The 14,997-nt window shown below is 44.4% G+C and overlaps 2 protein-coding genes across 3 annotated transcripts in view; both read right to left on the bottom strand.

Moving 5' to 3' along the window:
* nck1b (NCK adaptor protein 1b) overlaps positions 1 to 6,855 on the bottom strand; it is a 52,533-nt gene extending 45,678 nt beyond the window's left edge. For both annotated transcript variants that reach the window (XM_083632205.1, XM_083632204.1), the window contains exon 1: positions 6,743 to 6,855. The gene's annotated coding sequence lies outside the window, so the exon portion shown is untranslated. The remainder of the gene's footprint in view (positions 1 to 6,742) is intronic.
* A 3,328-nt stretch (positions 6,856 to 10,183) lies between these two features.
* slc35g2b (solute carrier family 35 member G2b) lies at positions 10,184 to 12,079 on the bottom strand (the record flags this gene model as incomplete). Its single annotated transcript, XM_083632200.1, has 2 exons — positions 12,035 to 12,079; positions 10,184 to 11,460 (listed from the first exon to the last, which is right to left on the bottom strand). The coding sequence occupies exon 2, from the start codon at positions 11,432 to 11,434 to the stop codon at positions 10,184 to 10,186; it is 1,251 nt and encodes a 416-aa protein (XP_083488326.1). The 5' UTR covers positions 11,435 to 11,460; positions 12,035 to 12,079.
* Positions 12,080 to 14,997: the final 2,918 nt, after the last annotated feature.

The raw sequence follows: 14,997 nt of genomic DNA, 5'->3' as shown, positions 1-14,997 counted from the left end.
TAGGGTGGTGGAGGGGCAGAAGGGTCACTTCAAAAGTGCTCCAGTGTCATGATGAGACTGGCTTATTTCCATCAATACCAAATGCATGCATCCTCACTGAGGTCCAATTAAGATTAACCTCACTTTAGGCAGTGACACCTACTGTATTACTGCACTTACAAGTAGGACTGGACCTGAATATTCGACTGTTCGTTCGTTGGGTTGGTATTCGGTTTTCATTTTGTGATTTTGGATATTCGTGTTTTTTGCTTCTTCTAAATGTAGGCACTTGTTAGACTGGCGCTAGGACCCCGGCGACATCAGTAGCAGTGGGGCCGGTCAGACAAGTGGACATTGAGGAAATGTTTTGGTAGAGGGGAACACTGACGGACCTCAGTGGGCTACAAAGTATGAAATGTGTGCAGATAGTAGCTTTGCCCGCAGCCAATTATGCCAATGTTTCAAAATAACTCTGCATTACCAGAAGAGGAAACCACAATGACAAAGACTCCTGCTTACAAGACAGCAAGTTGTGTGCAGTGTGAAACGAACAGCGACTGACTACTGGCACCCGTCAGGTAGCCTGTATGAGCCATCAGGTGTGCAGAGACCCCTCAGGTAGCCTGTATGAGCCATCAGGTGTGCAGAGACCCCTCAGGTAGCCTGTACGAGCCATCAGGTGTGCAGAGACAGTAACCTGTCAGGTAGCCTGTACGAGCCATCAGGTGTGCAGAGACCCCTCAGGTAGCCTGTACGAGCCATCAGGTGTGCAGAGACCCCTCAGGTAGCCTGTATGAGCCATCAGGTGTGCAGAGACCCCTCAGGTAGCCTGTACGAGCCATCAGGTGTGCAGAGACAGTAACCTGTCAGGTAGCCTGTACGAGCCATCAGGTGTGCAGAGACCCCTCAGGTAGCCTGTACGAGCCATCAGGTGTGCAGAGACCCCTCAGGTAGCCTGTACGAGCCATCAGGTGTGCAGAGACCCGTCAGGTAGCCTGTACGAGCCATCAGGTGTGCAGAGACAGTAACCTGTCAGGTAGCCTGTACGAGCCATCAGGTGTGCAGAGACAGTAACCTGTCAGGTAGCCTGTACGAGCCATCAGGTGTGCAGAGACAGTAACCTGTCAGGTAGCCTGTATGAGCCATGAGGTGTGCAGAGACAGTAACCTGTCAGGTAGCCTGTATGAGCCATCAGGTGTGCAGAGACAGTAACCTGTCAGGTAGCCTGTACGAGCCATCAGGTGTGCAGAGACAGTAACCTGTCAGGTAGCCTGTACGAGCCATCAGGTGTGCAGAGACAGTAACCTGTCAGGTAGCCTGTACGAGCCATCAGGTGTGCAGAGACAGTAACCTGTCAGGTAGCCTGTACGAGCCATCAGGTGTGCAGAGACAGTAACCTGTCAGGTAGCATGTACGAGCCATCAGGTGTGCAGAGACAGTAACCTGTCAGGTAGCCTGTATGAGCCATGAGGTGTGCAGAGACAGTAACCTGTCAGGTAGCCTGTATGAGCCATCAGGTGTGCAGAGACAGTAACCTGTCAGGTAGCCTGTACGAGCCATCAGGTGTGCAGAGACAGTAACCTGTCAGGTAGCCTGTACGAGCCATCAGGTGTGCAGAGACAGTAACCTGTCAGGTAGCCTGTACGAGCCATCAGGTGTGCAGAGACAGTAACCTGTCAGGTAGCCTGTATGAGCCATCAGGTGAGCAGAGACAGTAACCTGTCAGGTAGCCTGTACGAGCCATCAGGTGTGCAGAGACAGTAACCTGTCAGGTAGCCTGTACGAGCCATCAGGTGTGCAGAGACAGTAACCTGCTGAAACACCCAAGACCGCGGCCACATTACGGGATGGTCCGGAGCGGGACAGATTCACTTGTTCTGGGCGGACGTATTAGTCACTGCAAATCAGAAGTGATGTTTTATTATTATTTTAATTTGTGCCGCAGCAGAATATCTTAATACCGTATTCGCTGTTGATTACTACAGAATATTCAGAGCCCCAAAAATGGTATTCGGGCCAGCTCTACTGACAAGCAAGAAATTCACGAGACAAAGTTGCACAGTGTGGGGCCAGACGCAGCCCACAGCCCACCAGTTGCACATCACAAAACCTTGATATGATTTCAGCTAGTTTGGCAATGACAAAAGCCGTTTTTCCACATGCGTACTGGAAAATTACCTGTAAGTCAATATCGGACATTTCCCGGAATTTCCCTTCACACCTGAGCGCTCGCATGTGGGAATCTAGTCGTCAAATAGCCGGTATGTTGGGGGGTGGGGTGGGGTGGGGCGGAGCGGGCGGGGGGCGGAGGAGAGTGGCCTGGGGTCATGACGTATAAACTGTGCTGCAGGCCACTGAGGCCAGTCACTCTTTTGATAATATTGCTGACGCGCTTTTTCCTCAAACGTAGACAGCGACGCAGACAAATTAAGGTGAAAATGGAAAGGGATATACGTGCGAACAGAAACAGATTCATGTTCGCAGTCTTCTCCGCTCAACATCGTGCAGAATATGAAGATAGACTAAACGGGGACAGATGATGACAGTGTTAAGTACCTCTGCGCTGCTGCGTGAGACTAGAGCCGTCTGGAAGCGAGAGAGACCAGGAGGGAATTTATTTTGGGAAGATGCTCTGAACAATTTTGACGACGTGGAATGGAAGCGTCATTTTCGCATGTCCCGGTCTACGTTCGAGACACCACCTGAGACAACGCCCACTGATAGCGGGAAATGACTGGACCCGTTTCACACTTGTGTCCGTTATCGCGCATACCGCTCTTCTGACTGGCTCGAAACTGGTGAAATGTCCGCGATGACGGGGTCGCGCTTATACCGGAACAACAACTTTCACACATGAAGGCATTAGACCACATTCCGGTCATTTAGCGGTACAAAGCGCATGTGGGAAAACGGCTAAAGAAATCTCGCTGCCATCTTCACATGGTGAGCCTGAGCCTGCCCTGGAGGCCGGGGCTAAAGGCCTGAACATACTTCCGCATCCGCCCTGACTTGGAGCCTTGCCAACGACTGCGAGACATGCATACTCGAACGTCACTCAGCACGTTGGCTACAGAAACAACAAGTCCGAGACACTAGGTGGCATGTGGCGCACTCCGGCTCCACCCCTTGCAGATCTCCTCTGCTAATCTTTCCTTGATGTCTCACAGCAAGTACGTCATAGCGGATATACTGTACGTACGCGGCCCAAGGCAATGGCCAATCACAGCTCTCGTGCTGGTCACGTCACGTCTGTGACGCCACCGCGGAGTCACATTTTCGAGGAGCTGCACGCAGGCTACGCCGACACGCTCGCCAACTGCGGCGCAACCCTCGCCGCATTCGGCGAGGGGTGAGACGCGGAACTATATTTAGGCCTTAAGTGTAGTAGAAGCAAGTAGACTAGAGGCTGTAGGCTACACCTAGTGTTGATTCAACAACTTCACACAAAATACAGGTGGGCTGATTTGACCAAGCTTCACTCTACACAGTGAAAATATGTTGTTTAAGTCTGTCAGGAAGGGAATTTCAATCTCTAGAGAATACATTTTGGTAGGGATGCACCGATATGTAAATTTTGGCCGATGCCGATAACCGATATTAACATTGCTGTTATGGCCGATAACCGATATTTACCGATGTCGATATGATCTGTATAAAACCACATTTTTATGATCATCACATTTTGTACATACTGAAAAACACATGTTAACACTGAATTTGAAAAAGTTATGCATTTCTTTATTTGCAAAGCCTTTGGAAAAGCCCATAAATCATAGATTTACTGCATTATTTCATATCAATGTGAAGAATTTGGCTGATAATGATAACCGATATTAACATTGCAACATCTGACCGATACCGATATGACCGATATGTTAAAAAATCGGCCGATACTGGCCGATACCGATATGATTGCCGATATATCGTGCATCCCTACATTTTGGCAATAATATTTTCCATGATAATAAGCCAGCCGTCAGATACATGATTTGTCTCCACGATGACTGTCACAATATAAAATACATGCATCCTCATTTGTACTCTGTCACAACCTCACAAACACAACATCAAATGCATACATCCTCATTTCTACTCACGTCAAATCCACGGCACGATAACCTCAAATCATGATGAAAGAAAAACACTGTTTTTTATTACAGACCACTTCTCTAAAATGACGGAGCTAGTTCACTTACTCCAAATGAGAAAACCTCACCAAATATCTTCCCCACACATAGCCTAGAGTGTAATAGGCATACTAATTATAGGACTGGGGAGAAATCAGTCGTCACACTGAACGTCATTAACTGTGCAGCAGCTGATGACTTGGCCTATCCATGCGTCAGTAGTTGAGCAGTGATGAGAGGGGGATACGAATGTTTTCAAGTGTCCTGGCCTCTGATGAAGATATATGTCATACTTCCATGTTAGCACCAAGGGCATGTTTCGCCTGCTCCTTGGCTAAGGCTGAAGTTCCTCCTGAGGCAGGTGAGGTGACCTTGGTCGGGGTCTAGAAAGTGCATTGACTGTTCAAACATGCCTACATGCATGGGCAGTCACACAGACAGAAACCAGGCAGGCAGAAAAAAAATGAATTATGAAAGAAAAAGGGGGGAAATGGAAGAGAGCTTATGCAACAACTGAGATTAGAGAGACAACAAAAGAGAAGACAGACATGAATGCGGAGAAAGATTTTCCCCTATTTCTCAATTTCAATATAAGCTAAAAGCCACTTAATAGGCTAGACTGCCCGGCTTGTTATTTGACCAGAGAGATTTTCAGCCACATTAGTTTTCTGGCTATCGTGAAAACTGCACGGTTGGTATTTTCCTTGAGACTGCGGGTCCACATTTGGCTGCTGGAGGCCACTGGTAAAACACAGCCAGGCATCAAGAATGAGGCAAGGGTTCCTCGAGCTCACCCCATTTCTTTAGCCCTGAAGCATATCTCTCCATGTCTTCAGGATTAAACTACCACAACATTCAATTCAAACAAGTTATTCTAAGGCTAGGCTGGTTGCTTTTGGAGGGTATCTGAGTCGACAGGAGCTTATGAATAGGAGACAGATGAAGTAAATAAGGCCACGTCACTGCAATGTCAACATATGTACCCAGCCGGATGGTGAGGACTAAAGTGGACGAGGAGGCCCCGGTCCTGAATGGCAGTTCTGTACTTATCTGAGAGCGAGTGCCGGACCTGGCAGCAGATGATGGGAGAGGACCATATAAGAGAGAGGCAAATATTCTCTCATAGAGCTCCTAATGGCCATTTTCGCAAGTCTTGTAAATTGCCCTGAATGGACTGGGGAAATGTAATGTTACCCTTCAAGGTAATGGTACTTCTGAATGGGTCTCAACCTTCTTTCTCCTTGCAAACTATCCTCCTCCCTCTGACTCCCTCCCAGCAGAGTTACAGCAGGCCAAATGTCTCTCCCCCTCTCCCCTCCCTTAAACCTTAATGAAAGACTGTGAAGAGGTCTGTCAGTGTGACAATAATTACAGAAACTATAGTATTCACCAGCTGCAACCCCCCCTCCCTTCCTAGACATTTAGAAAAAACACACAGGCCATCCTACCCTCTAAATCTTACATACAGTATCCAAACAACCCAAACACACATCTGAAAATTAATCAATTGTGAGAAGTGAGCTAAATTACTTGGGCCATATACATGTGTTTATCTCACAGTATGGTGGTTGCAGCATTGTTGTTTTGTAATGGGCTTCACAAACATAAGGCCAAAGTACCACCTAATAGCACGGATCGCGTAACATTATTGTGCTACTGAATCATGACATTTTGGTCTGGCTTTGGTTGTGTAAGGTCGAACCATACCAATATAAGCGGGGGCATTTACCTGAAATCTAACCACTGAAACAAGTGTCGGTTAACGTAGATTAGACGTGGAAAACGTGATGTGATCAGATTTATGATCCTAGTGGTACAAGGTTATTAGGAGCCCTATAACAACAGGTGACTGACAACAATAACCTGTCATTTGATTGCAATCCATTTGATTATGGTAGTCTCAGCCAGTGAGCTCAGCTGGTTAAAACAAGAGGACTACATTTTCATGGCAGAGCAGAGGGCACCATAACGTAGGGAATGCATCCATCGTGACCATGAACAGTCCCTGGCTGTGTGACTAGATGCTAAACGCCTGCGTCCAATCAGTAAAACACCACAACTTCATGTTTAACTTGGCACAAAAAGCACGAGAATACAACTCACATTAAAAACAATAGAATAAGCTCAGATCTGGGAATGCAAAAATAAACTAAAAGATACAATCCACGTCATAAATTGCTTAACGTTACTAGCTAGAATAGTAGTTGTAGTTTATTGGCGTTCTCCTTATTTTCTATCTGAAATCAAGTAACGTGGTGCAATGCAAGAAAAGCGACTGTAACGTTACCCCACAAATAACGTTATGGGGTCGTACAATAGCTTTATCTTGGCGTTTATTATATAGCTTGGGCTTGACAACATGTCTTGTTAACGTTAAGCTTGGTAAGAAAACTACAATGTGTTTTTAGCCCTTTCAAAGCAATATTCGTGGCCCCCACAGCTTGAATTATATGCAAGTTAACGTTAACTGTTACCCAGCTAATGTTGGCCATGTTGGCAAGGCGAGACTGGTTTAGCTGTCTAGTTAGCTGTTAGCCGAGCTGAATGCTAGCCCTGAAGATAGCGAGAGCTAGGTCTGATAGCAATAGCGTTAGTAGCAGCACAGAGATCCCTACCCTGCTCCTACTGTATCTTACCTGGGTGATGTTTGTTGGTGGCACTCTTGTCTTATCTTGTGTTGGCAATAGTTACCATGTAGCGTTACGCAAATTGAAATTGATACACACAAATAACCAAATCCTAGCAAGCCGCCAATTATTGTACAACTTCTAAGGAGCTGGCCTAGCTAATGATACACTGTGCCCTGTTGGAATAGCATTCCTATATCAAAGCATGTCATTGCTAGGGTCGGGAGCTAGCAAGGCTAGCTAGCTACACAAGCTTCTCAGACTCCAGCTCCTCCCAATCCCACTCGATTGGTTGGAGAAGAAGAAACGTCTTTCTTTTGACTGGACAGTGGCGCTGTCAGTCAATCACTGCAGCTGCTGATGTTCTGCATTTTCCAAGGCATCTTTTCATGTCCCTTGGCTTGTGTGTGTGTGTGTGTGTGTGTGTGTGTGTGTGTGTGTGTGTGTGTGTGTGTGTGTGTGTGTGTGTGTGTGTGTGTGTGTGTGTGTGTGTGTGTGTGTGTGTGTGTGTGTGTGTGTGTGTGTGTGTGTGTGTGTGTGTGTGTGTGTGTGTGTGTGTGTGTGTGTGTGTGTGTGTGAGTGAGAGAGAGAGAGAGAGTGAGAGAGAGCTTATTACAGGTAGGCTACTTACTGTACATGTCTGTTATAGGTCAGAATGAGTTGGTCAAAGCAAAGTCATACAGCTGATTGGTTTCTCCATGTCTCCAATGCATTGTGTATAGGGCTAGTTCATGCCTGGTATGATCAATGTGCTATTGCATTCTAGTTAACACAATTCATTCTTAATGGACAACAGATAAACAAAAGCAAAAGTAGAAAATATGTTATTAATTCAGCCTACACGAGTAAGTGAAATAAGAAAACTATGAGTGTCAGTAATGTGCCTTCTTTTCATCAGTTTTGGATATTTTTTTCAGAATCAGAATTAGAATTATTTTATTTGCCAACGTATGTTTTCACATACTAGGAATTTGTCTTGGTTGATGCTCATGTAACATTGATAAGAACAAATATACAAGACATAAACAAATAAGATATAAAGAATCTAAAGAGATTATAAAATATTATAAAAAGATTCAGATATATTATTAACAGATATAACAGCATTAACAGATATAAACATTCTTGTCAGCTAGGTGAGGTACCTTAAGTTTGCTGTTTACAGAATATGTACAGGGTCAGGGTGCATCAGAGGTAGCAGCAGTAAATGAACTTTTTGGCTTGCAACCAACAGAGCACTCGTATTGTTTACTTATATAGAAAAATATAAAAACAAATGCAATATTTGCTCTCTGTGAACCACAATTAATCAGCTTGAAGCAAAAATGTTGTTACATTTTTGTATGTGTACAGTTTGAAGTAAGGCTATTTCTGTAATGATCCAATATCTTTAACCTCCCAACCTCTCCCGATCTCTCTCTCACTCACTCACTCACTCACTCACTCTCTCTCTCTCTCTCTCTCTCTCTCTCTCACACACACACACACACACACACACACACACACACACACACACACACACACACACACACACACACACACACACACACACACACACACACACACACACACACACACACACACACAATAACTTTTCTTGAAATTCCATAGGCCCCTCCTGGGAAATGATACTACTTTTAATAAACATGTGGTGGGTGGTGAAGACTTGCAGAGGGTTGTACAGCACACTGCAGGATGCAGCCTGTTTCCTGTACAAACAGAGGGGCATAATCTACATGCATTCTATGTTATGCATCCATAACCCAACCTCAAAGCAAGAGCCTTCACATTACCAAAACTCACTCTTTTACATGGCTTTATCACAGCAGTGGAGGGTAAACCAGCCGGAGCTCAGTTTATTTGCCTATTTGTCTGAGAAATTTCGCTTACCAATATTTTCAAGCTTATAAAAATCTTGAAATTTATAGCAGGATGCAGAAACTGATATATGTCACATGACAGAATATGTTTATAGGAAAATAAAAGACTAATCATTTTAGACAATTTTGTATTGATGGTTGTTTATCCTTTGGTGATAACCGACCAGAGTTCGTTACTCACCTCTTTATTTGCCGTGACATTACTGAGATTGTGATTACACAGACTAATAATTTGACATCGGCTACAACTCTCCACTGAGTGTGGTTGCAATCACAGAAATGTCAGAAATATATAACACTCAATGTAATAATGTGTGAATAGTTTACTGAATCTGCAGAGTGAATAAAAACTAATTTTGCATGAAAATTGTTTTGACTCAATAAATCATATCAGCAAACTGACTATTGGTAAGCACTGGATTTATCATCAGTACCATATCATGGTAAAATCGTACTTCTGCTAGCCCTGCCCTCAGTCTGAGTGACAAAGTGGGTTGTGAATGCCACCTGGTGGGCTCCTATGAAACATCCATGCTGTCTCAGCGTCTGACCACAGCATGCAAGTCTTCTTTCATCCACTCTGTATTTGCCATTATGTCCTTATTTCATTCCATCACTGTTGCTTTGCCTCAGGGAGAATGCAGAGACTGATTGGCTCAGCTGGGTTTTCTACACAGAGAAAGGAAACCTTGCTGGGAACTGAGTCTCTACAGAAAGGGGAAAGCACATGTTGTCAAAGGGGAGTTAAATTCAGTACTGTGCACCCGCCTCTGGCCATTAGTATGATAGCCGTCTGAAAGTAAACAGAGATGTAATCACTACTGTTAAATATCAACCAGCTGCTTGCATGGGCACAGCAAGAGGCAATAGGAAAACAGTGAAACTATATATACATAATGAATTGCTGAAACATAATACACAGTCCAAATAACCAGTAAACCTAACTATTGTCATCCAAATAAAAGCAACCGTGTCCTCCTCCATTCACGCTGCTGTCTTCTCTATTGATTCCATGGCGTTTTGTTCAAATGAATTACACTGATTGTCTTGGCAAGCAACAGATTAAGGCTAAGAAAATCAATACCAGTTTATTTATGAATGGTGGGTGGTATTTGTTTTATTCTTTCACTCGAATATGAATGATTCCTTTGCTGACAATTAGACAAGTGTGGCAGTGTGACAACACAGGGATACACCACACCGTGTCAATGTTATAACCATAGGTTGAAAATCATTAAAATTATCTTCTTACACTATACTCACAAGACCAGATTCAACATGTGTTCATATGTTCCATTAAACATATCACAAAAATGAAATAGTTTCTTGTTTTTTTGCTTGATTCTTTTTCTTAGACACCATTTGACATTAAAGTAATACTATCAGGGGGGGGGGGGGAGATCACCATATTACATTTCTCTTTTATTTCACACACAAATATAAGACATTAGATAACTGGCACTCTTCCAACAACACAACAATACAAAATCATTAAATGATGATCCAGACATTCTTGAAATTGCACATGAACCGAGCAACATTGTAAACAAATAGATTGACATGTCGAAACTCATTTGATGGGTGAGTCTAGGATCTCTTGATAATCTTGCCGAATGGCCCTGCTCACCCGGTAAAGCTTGACTCCTGTCAGGGTGAACACACTGACCATGATGACCAGACCTCCGATCACGTCGTAGACGGACGGGATCATCCTCAGTACAATGAGCTGGAGGAGCATGGCCACCACGATCTCCAGGTGCTGCACGGTGCTAACTAAGGCTGGGTGGAACTTGTTTAGAGCATAGTAGACTCCGAGGAACGCCACGGTGGAGCAGATACAGATCCCAATCAGATAGCCCCAGGTCTCGCCGTCCAGGGGGATGATGGGCTCCTGCATGATGAACATGGTGGAGGCACCCCACACCGTGCCCGTCCAGCCGAAGGTGAAGAGTGCCGTCCACATGCTGACTCGCTCCTTGATGGCTCTGTAGACGATCATGGACAGGGCAGCGGTCAAACCGGCCATCACTGTCATGGTGTAGCCGAAGGCCTCCTTCCAGAAGGTCAGCCTGGACTTCTCCTCGTCCGCCACGTTGGGTACCATGACCAGGCACAGGCCAAAGACGCTGCCGACCACCGTGACCACGTCTGTGTAGCCCAGCCGCTCATCCAGCAGCAGGAAGGCCAGCACAGCGCTAAAGACCGTGGTGGAGGCGCGCCACATGATGGTGCCGTTACTGGGCGGCACGATGGCAAAAGAGGTGTAGGCGCAGGTGATTGAGATGACGTTGCACACCCCGTAGAAGAAGAGACGCAGCCGGTAGCCTTTAGGGCCAAAGGGGGCCTCGTGGTAGTAGAAGACCACCAGGATGGACAGCACTTGGATCACGGAACGGATGAAGATCAGCTCGAGCGAGGGAACGTTAGAGCGGTCGGCCGCCAGACGGGTGATCAGTGCCACACACCCATGGGCCACCGCTGCCCCAAACAAGGCCATCCAGGTCACCCTAGAGGCTAACACATTCGCCTCGCCAAAGCTGGCCAGCTGGCCCCCGACCCCCTTGTCCTTCTGAACACCTGGCTGCTTAGGCTGGGTGTCCATGGTTCCGAAGAAAGTCCTCCCACCTTTGCTGTCTGACACCAGTCTCTTTGCCACATTGGCATCTGCGAAGGTGCCAAAGTCCTCAAAAGAAGGTGCATCATCATAGCCTTCATCACCAGGCTGGGGGAAGTGAGTGGCATATTTCACTGTGACTGTGTTTGGGTGGATCTTAACCTTCTTTTTGGATCCATACTGCAGCTTGGATGGAGATGTATCCATGTTTCTTTAGGTGTCAAAGGGGAAATCTGAAAAATAAAATAAAAAGTCATTAAATAGTAAATGGACTGCATTTATATAACGCTTTTATCCAAAGCGCTTTACAATGTGCCTACATTCACACACACATTCACACACCGAAGACGGCAAGCTGCCACGCAGGTTGCTGACACAGCCATCGTGAGCAATTAGGGGTTCAGTGTCTTGCACAAGGACACTTCGACATGCAGCCTGGAGGACCCGGGGATCGAACCACCAAACTCTTTTATCCAAAGCCATTAGTGGATGACGTGCTGAGCCACAGCCTCCCCATTACTGTGTCATATTACTAAAATGGCATCCAAATATTGTCGTCTGACTTCCCCCCATACTAAATCAAGAAAGAGGTTTTCACAGAAAGATTTATTTTGCATAATTCATCACTCATTGTCTCAGCATCCCTTCCTCGCCCCTTCACACACACATACACACGTGCTCACACCCACACACCCCTCCTCTCCCTCTCTCTCTCTCTCTCACACTCACTCACACACACACACACACACACACACACACACACACACACACACACACACACACACACTTCTCAGAACCCTCGCTTACCTTTGTACCCTGTCTATCCTTACACGCATGTGTTGTGCTATTTCTATATCCAGCAGGAGCTCATATCAGTCAAGCAACAAAGCTTGTGAGGCTGATGCAGGCTGATGGGGATGAAATTACATAACAGGAAACCACAGCCTGTGTGAAGATATGAATGTGCTCCACTTATAAGACGATAGGAGAGACACACTATTATGAATTCACAAATTCTGTAAAAAGCATTGTGTGAGAGCATCAAATGCTGAATGGGGTCCTTCAAAAAGAGTGCTTCCTGATGCTTGCTTTTATTGTAGCCTTGCGTATTATGTCCCCTTCATGACTGCCCTCATCAGTGATAAGCCACATTTTGTGTATGACTGGGTTGAATGATGCAAGCACTGCATGACTGTCTCCAAAAAAGTAGGCTATACCAAATTGCAAAGAACTGAAAAGTGCATCTTAAAAAAATATTGTTGCAAGAGGGAATCATTACATTGCAATAATTGCATCGTAAAGATAATTCATGTAGATTATTAAAGCATGAAAAATGCAGCCACAAATATGGGTCACAAAGAAATAAATTAAATCTTACATGACATTGTTATGAAAGACAGGCAATAAGTCCTAAGAAGATCACATTCAGTCTGTCAATTCCACAGAACATTAATATCTCAAAACCACAAGGGGGCAGAAACACCTATTTGCCCTCCCCCTCATCTCTCTCTCTCTCTCTCTCTCTCTCTCTCTCTTGCCCTCTCCAATACTCGCTCTCTCTTTGTTTCTGAATTCCTGAAATATTCAGAAATATTAATTGATAATTTGATATCTAATGAAAACTTTTAACATGGCAACAATAATGAGTTGTGAAAAATGCTGAGTTGGGGGGGACTACAAAATAAACAATTCTCTCAATTTCATAAAAGACAGACAGAAGCAATGCTGTTACATCCAACATAATGACGTCTTGTTATTTTATTAGATCACAAAATCGCACAAAAGACTCATTTTTGGGAGAATATAGGCAAACAAGTCAGAAAATGTAGGCTACCGTTCTATGAGTAGGCTAGTAGCCTAATTATTTCTTAGTACATGGACGGATTAGCCTATGTCGTGAATTATATAGGCCATAATAATAATAAATACATCCACTCACGTAAGTCTGCATAGATAGCCTATTTGCTATTTTCTTCACAGCCCATCAAATCAGATACCATCAGTAGGCTAGGCATATTTTTTTAAAGAACGCTTTTGCCCAATAACATAGTTCTTATAGAAAAATATAATCTAAGCAACGTCAAATGTCTTACCTTTTATTCTTTAATGAGTTCCGATGCCTAAGCCAGGTTTGTGTCATAAATGGAAATATTGTTTGATTTCTCGACCCTTACATTTGGTGAACTGCAACTCCCATTTCCCCATCTTCCCCTCCGACTGAGCGCCTCTTGAAGATGCGAGGTGCCTGTTTGTTCTCCACACGCTGTCGACGGTCGCTGCTGCTGCTGCTGCTGGAGCGGGGGAAATGCACGGGGGCGGGGGGGGGGGGGGGGGGGGATGGGGGATGGGATGTGTCTGAAGTTAGTCACAGCCAGCGCTCTCTCCTCCTCCCCATGATTATTTTTACCCCCACCTATAGCTACCTCTCAATATGTTATGTCTCCATCATCTCTCGAAAAGGAAAAAGATGGGCGTCGGTCCATCATCATCATCATCATCATCATCATCACCACATGGAAATGAGACAAACCCATAAACCCATTAATGCCTGCATGCGTGGAATTTTATAATTTCCTTTACAGCACTTTATAGCCATAGCTGAGCAAATGCTTTGACATTTTTTAAATCGGCCTCCTGTGGCTTATGAGGCAAAGTTTTTCTTAAAATGATTTGAACTCAAATGGAGGTGTTTTTGCTTCTTGCAATTTGAAAAGAAAATCAAATTTGTCTACCAAGGCATGATAAATATCTGGAGAGAAAAAAGTGGATCCAAACAACAACAAAATGTGTTTTTCATGTCTAACAGAAATCATTCTGTGGGGCTTTTCCTTAAGATTTCCAGTATGTGTATGATTTATGTACATTCCTGGTTTCAGATATATTTGCCATATCCTTGTTTAGCTTGCATGATGTTGGATGAGCTTTCTCACTGTTTCTTTTATCTGGTATAACAGCCTGCAACCACTGGGATTCCCACAATCTTCTCTGGGATCTTCCCATTTGCCACAAGGAGAATCTCATGGGATCAGTCGGTTCTCGCTTGTGTGCGAGTCACCACTAGCCAGGCTCTTTCCAAAGAAGAATGGATTTCTATCTTGCTTGAGGCAAACCCCTTTGACCAGCTGTTTTCATGGGCGCAAATACACTGATTCATCTTGCAAAAATACCATTGGGTCTTTTGCTGGGAGGCCATGCAGTTTATGGATCAGCCTGTGGATCATGACATCCTTGGGAGAAAAACCAAGGGGAGCCAGATGTTGAGTGCATGCAGAAATTCAAATTAATTTCAAGATGGGGAAGTTGAAAGTGCTGAAATTAGATATATTGTGTATTTTACGCTCCAGGCAATGCAACAGAGGCCTCAGCATTAGCTGATAAATACCCTCTGCCTCGACATGCCTCTGATTTTAACCACGGCCATTCTGATTCATCAGCTAATGAATCAACCATGGTGGGGGGAAAAGAAAACATGTCAAATTGGAATGATATCAGGCACTGCATGAAGTGTTTTTTAAACAAAGGTATCTTCATGTCAGATTTTCTTGAATGTTTCAGTAAAATTACTATGTAAACTGTAATTTTAGGTTGCATTTTATAGCCAGCTTAGTTGGGAGTACAACATAATTAAGTCTAGGAGGGTTGTAGGAAATATGGACTTAAGGAATGGTATAATCATAATATTTAGATCTATTAGTGATGCAAAAAGTAGTTGGTTAGGTTAAATGTGACTGTATTATCTTTTAACAAATGAAACACACTGTGGGTTTGAT

The sequence above is a fragment of the Poromitra crassiceps genome (genome assembly GCF_964638095.1).
Source record: "Poromitra crassiceps genome assembly, chromosome: 2".
In the NCBI taxonomy this organism is placed as follows: Eukaryota; Metazoa; Chordata; class Actinopteri; order Beryciformes; family Melamphaidae; genus Poromitra; species Poromitra crassiceps.
The sequence above is the reverse complement of the archived record's forward strand: the minus strand, read 5'-3'. Positions and strand labels throughout refer to the sequence as shown.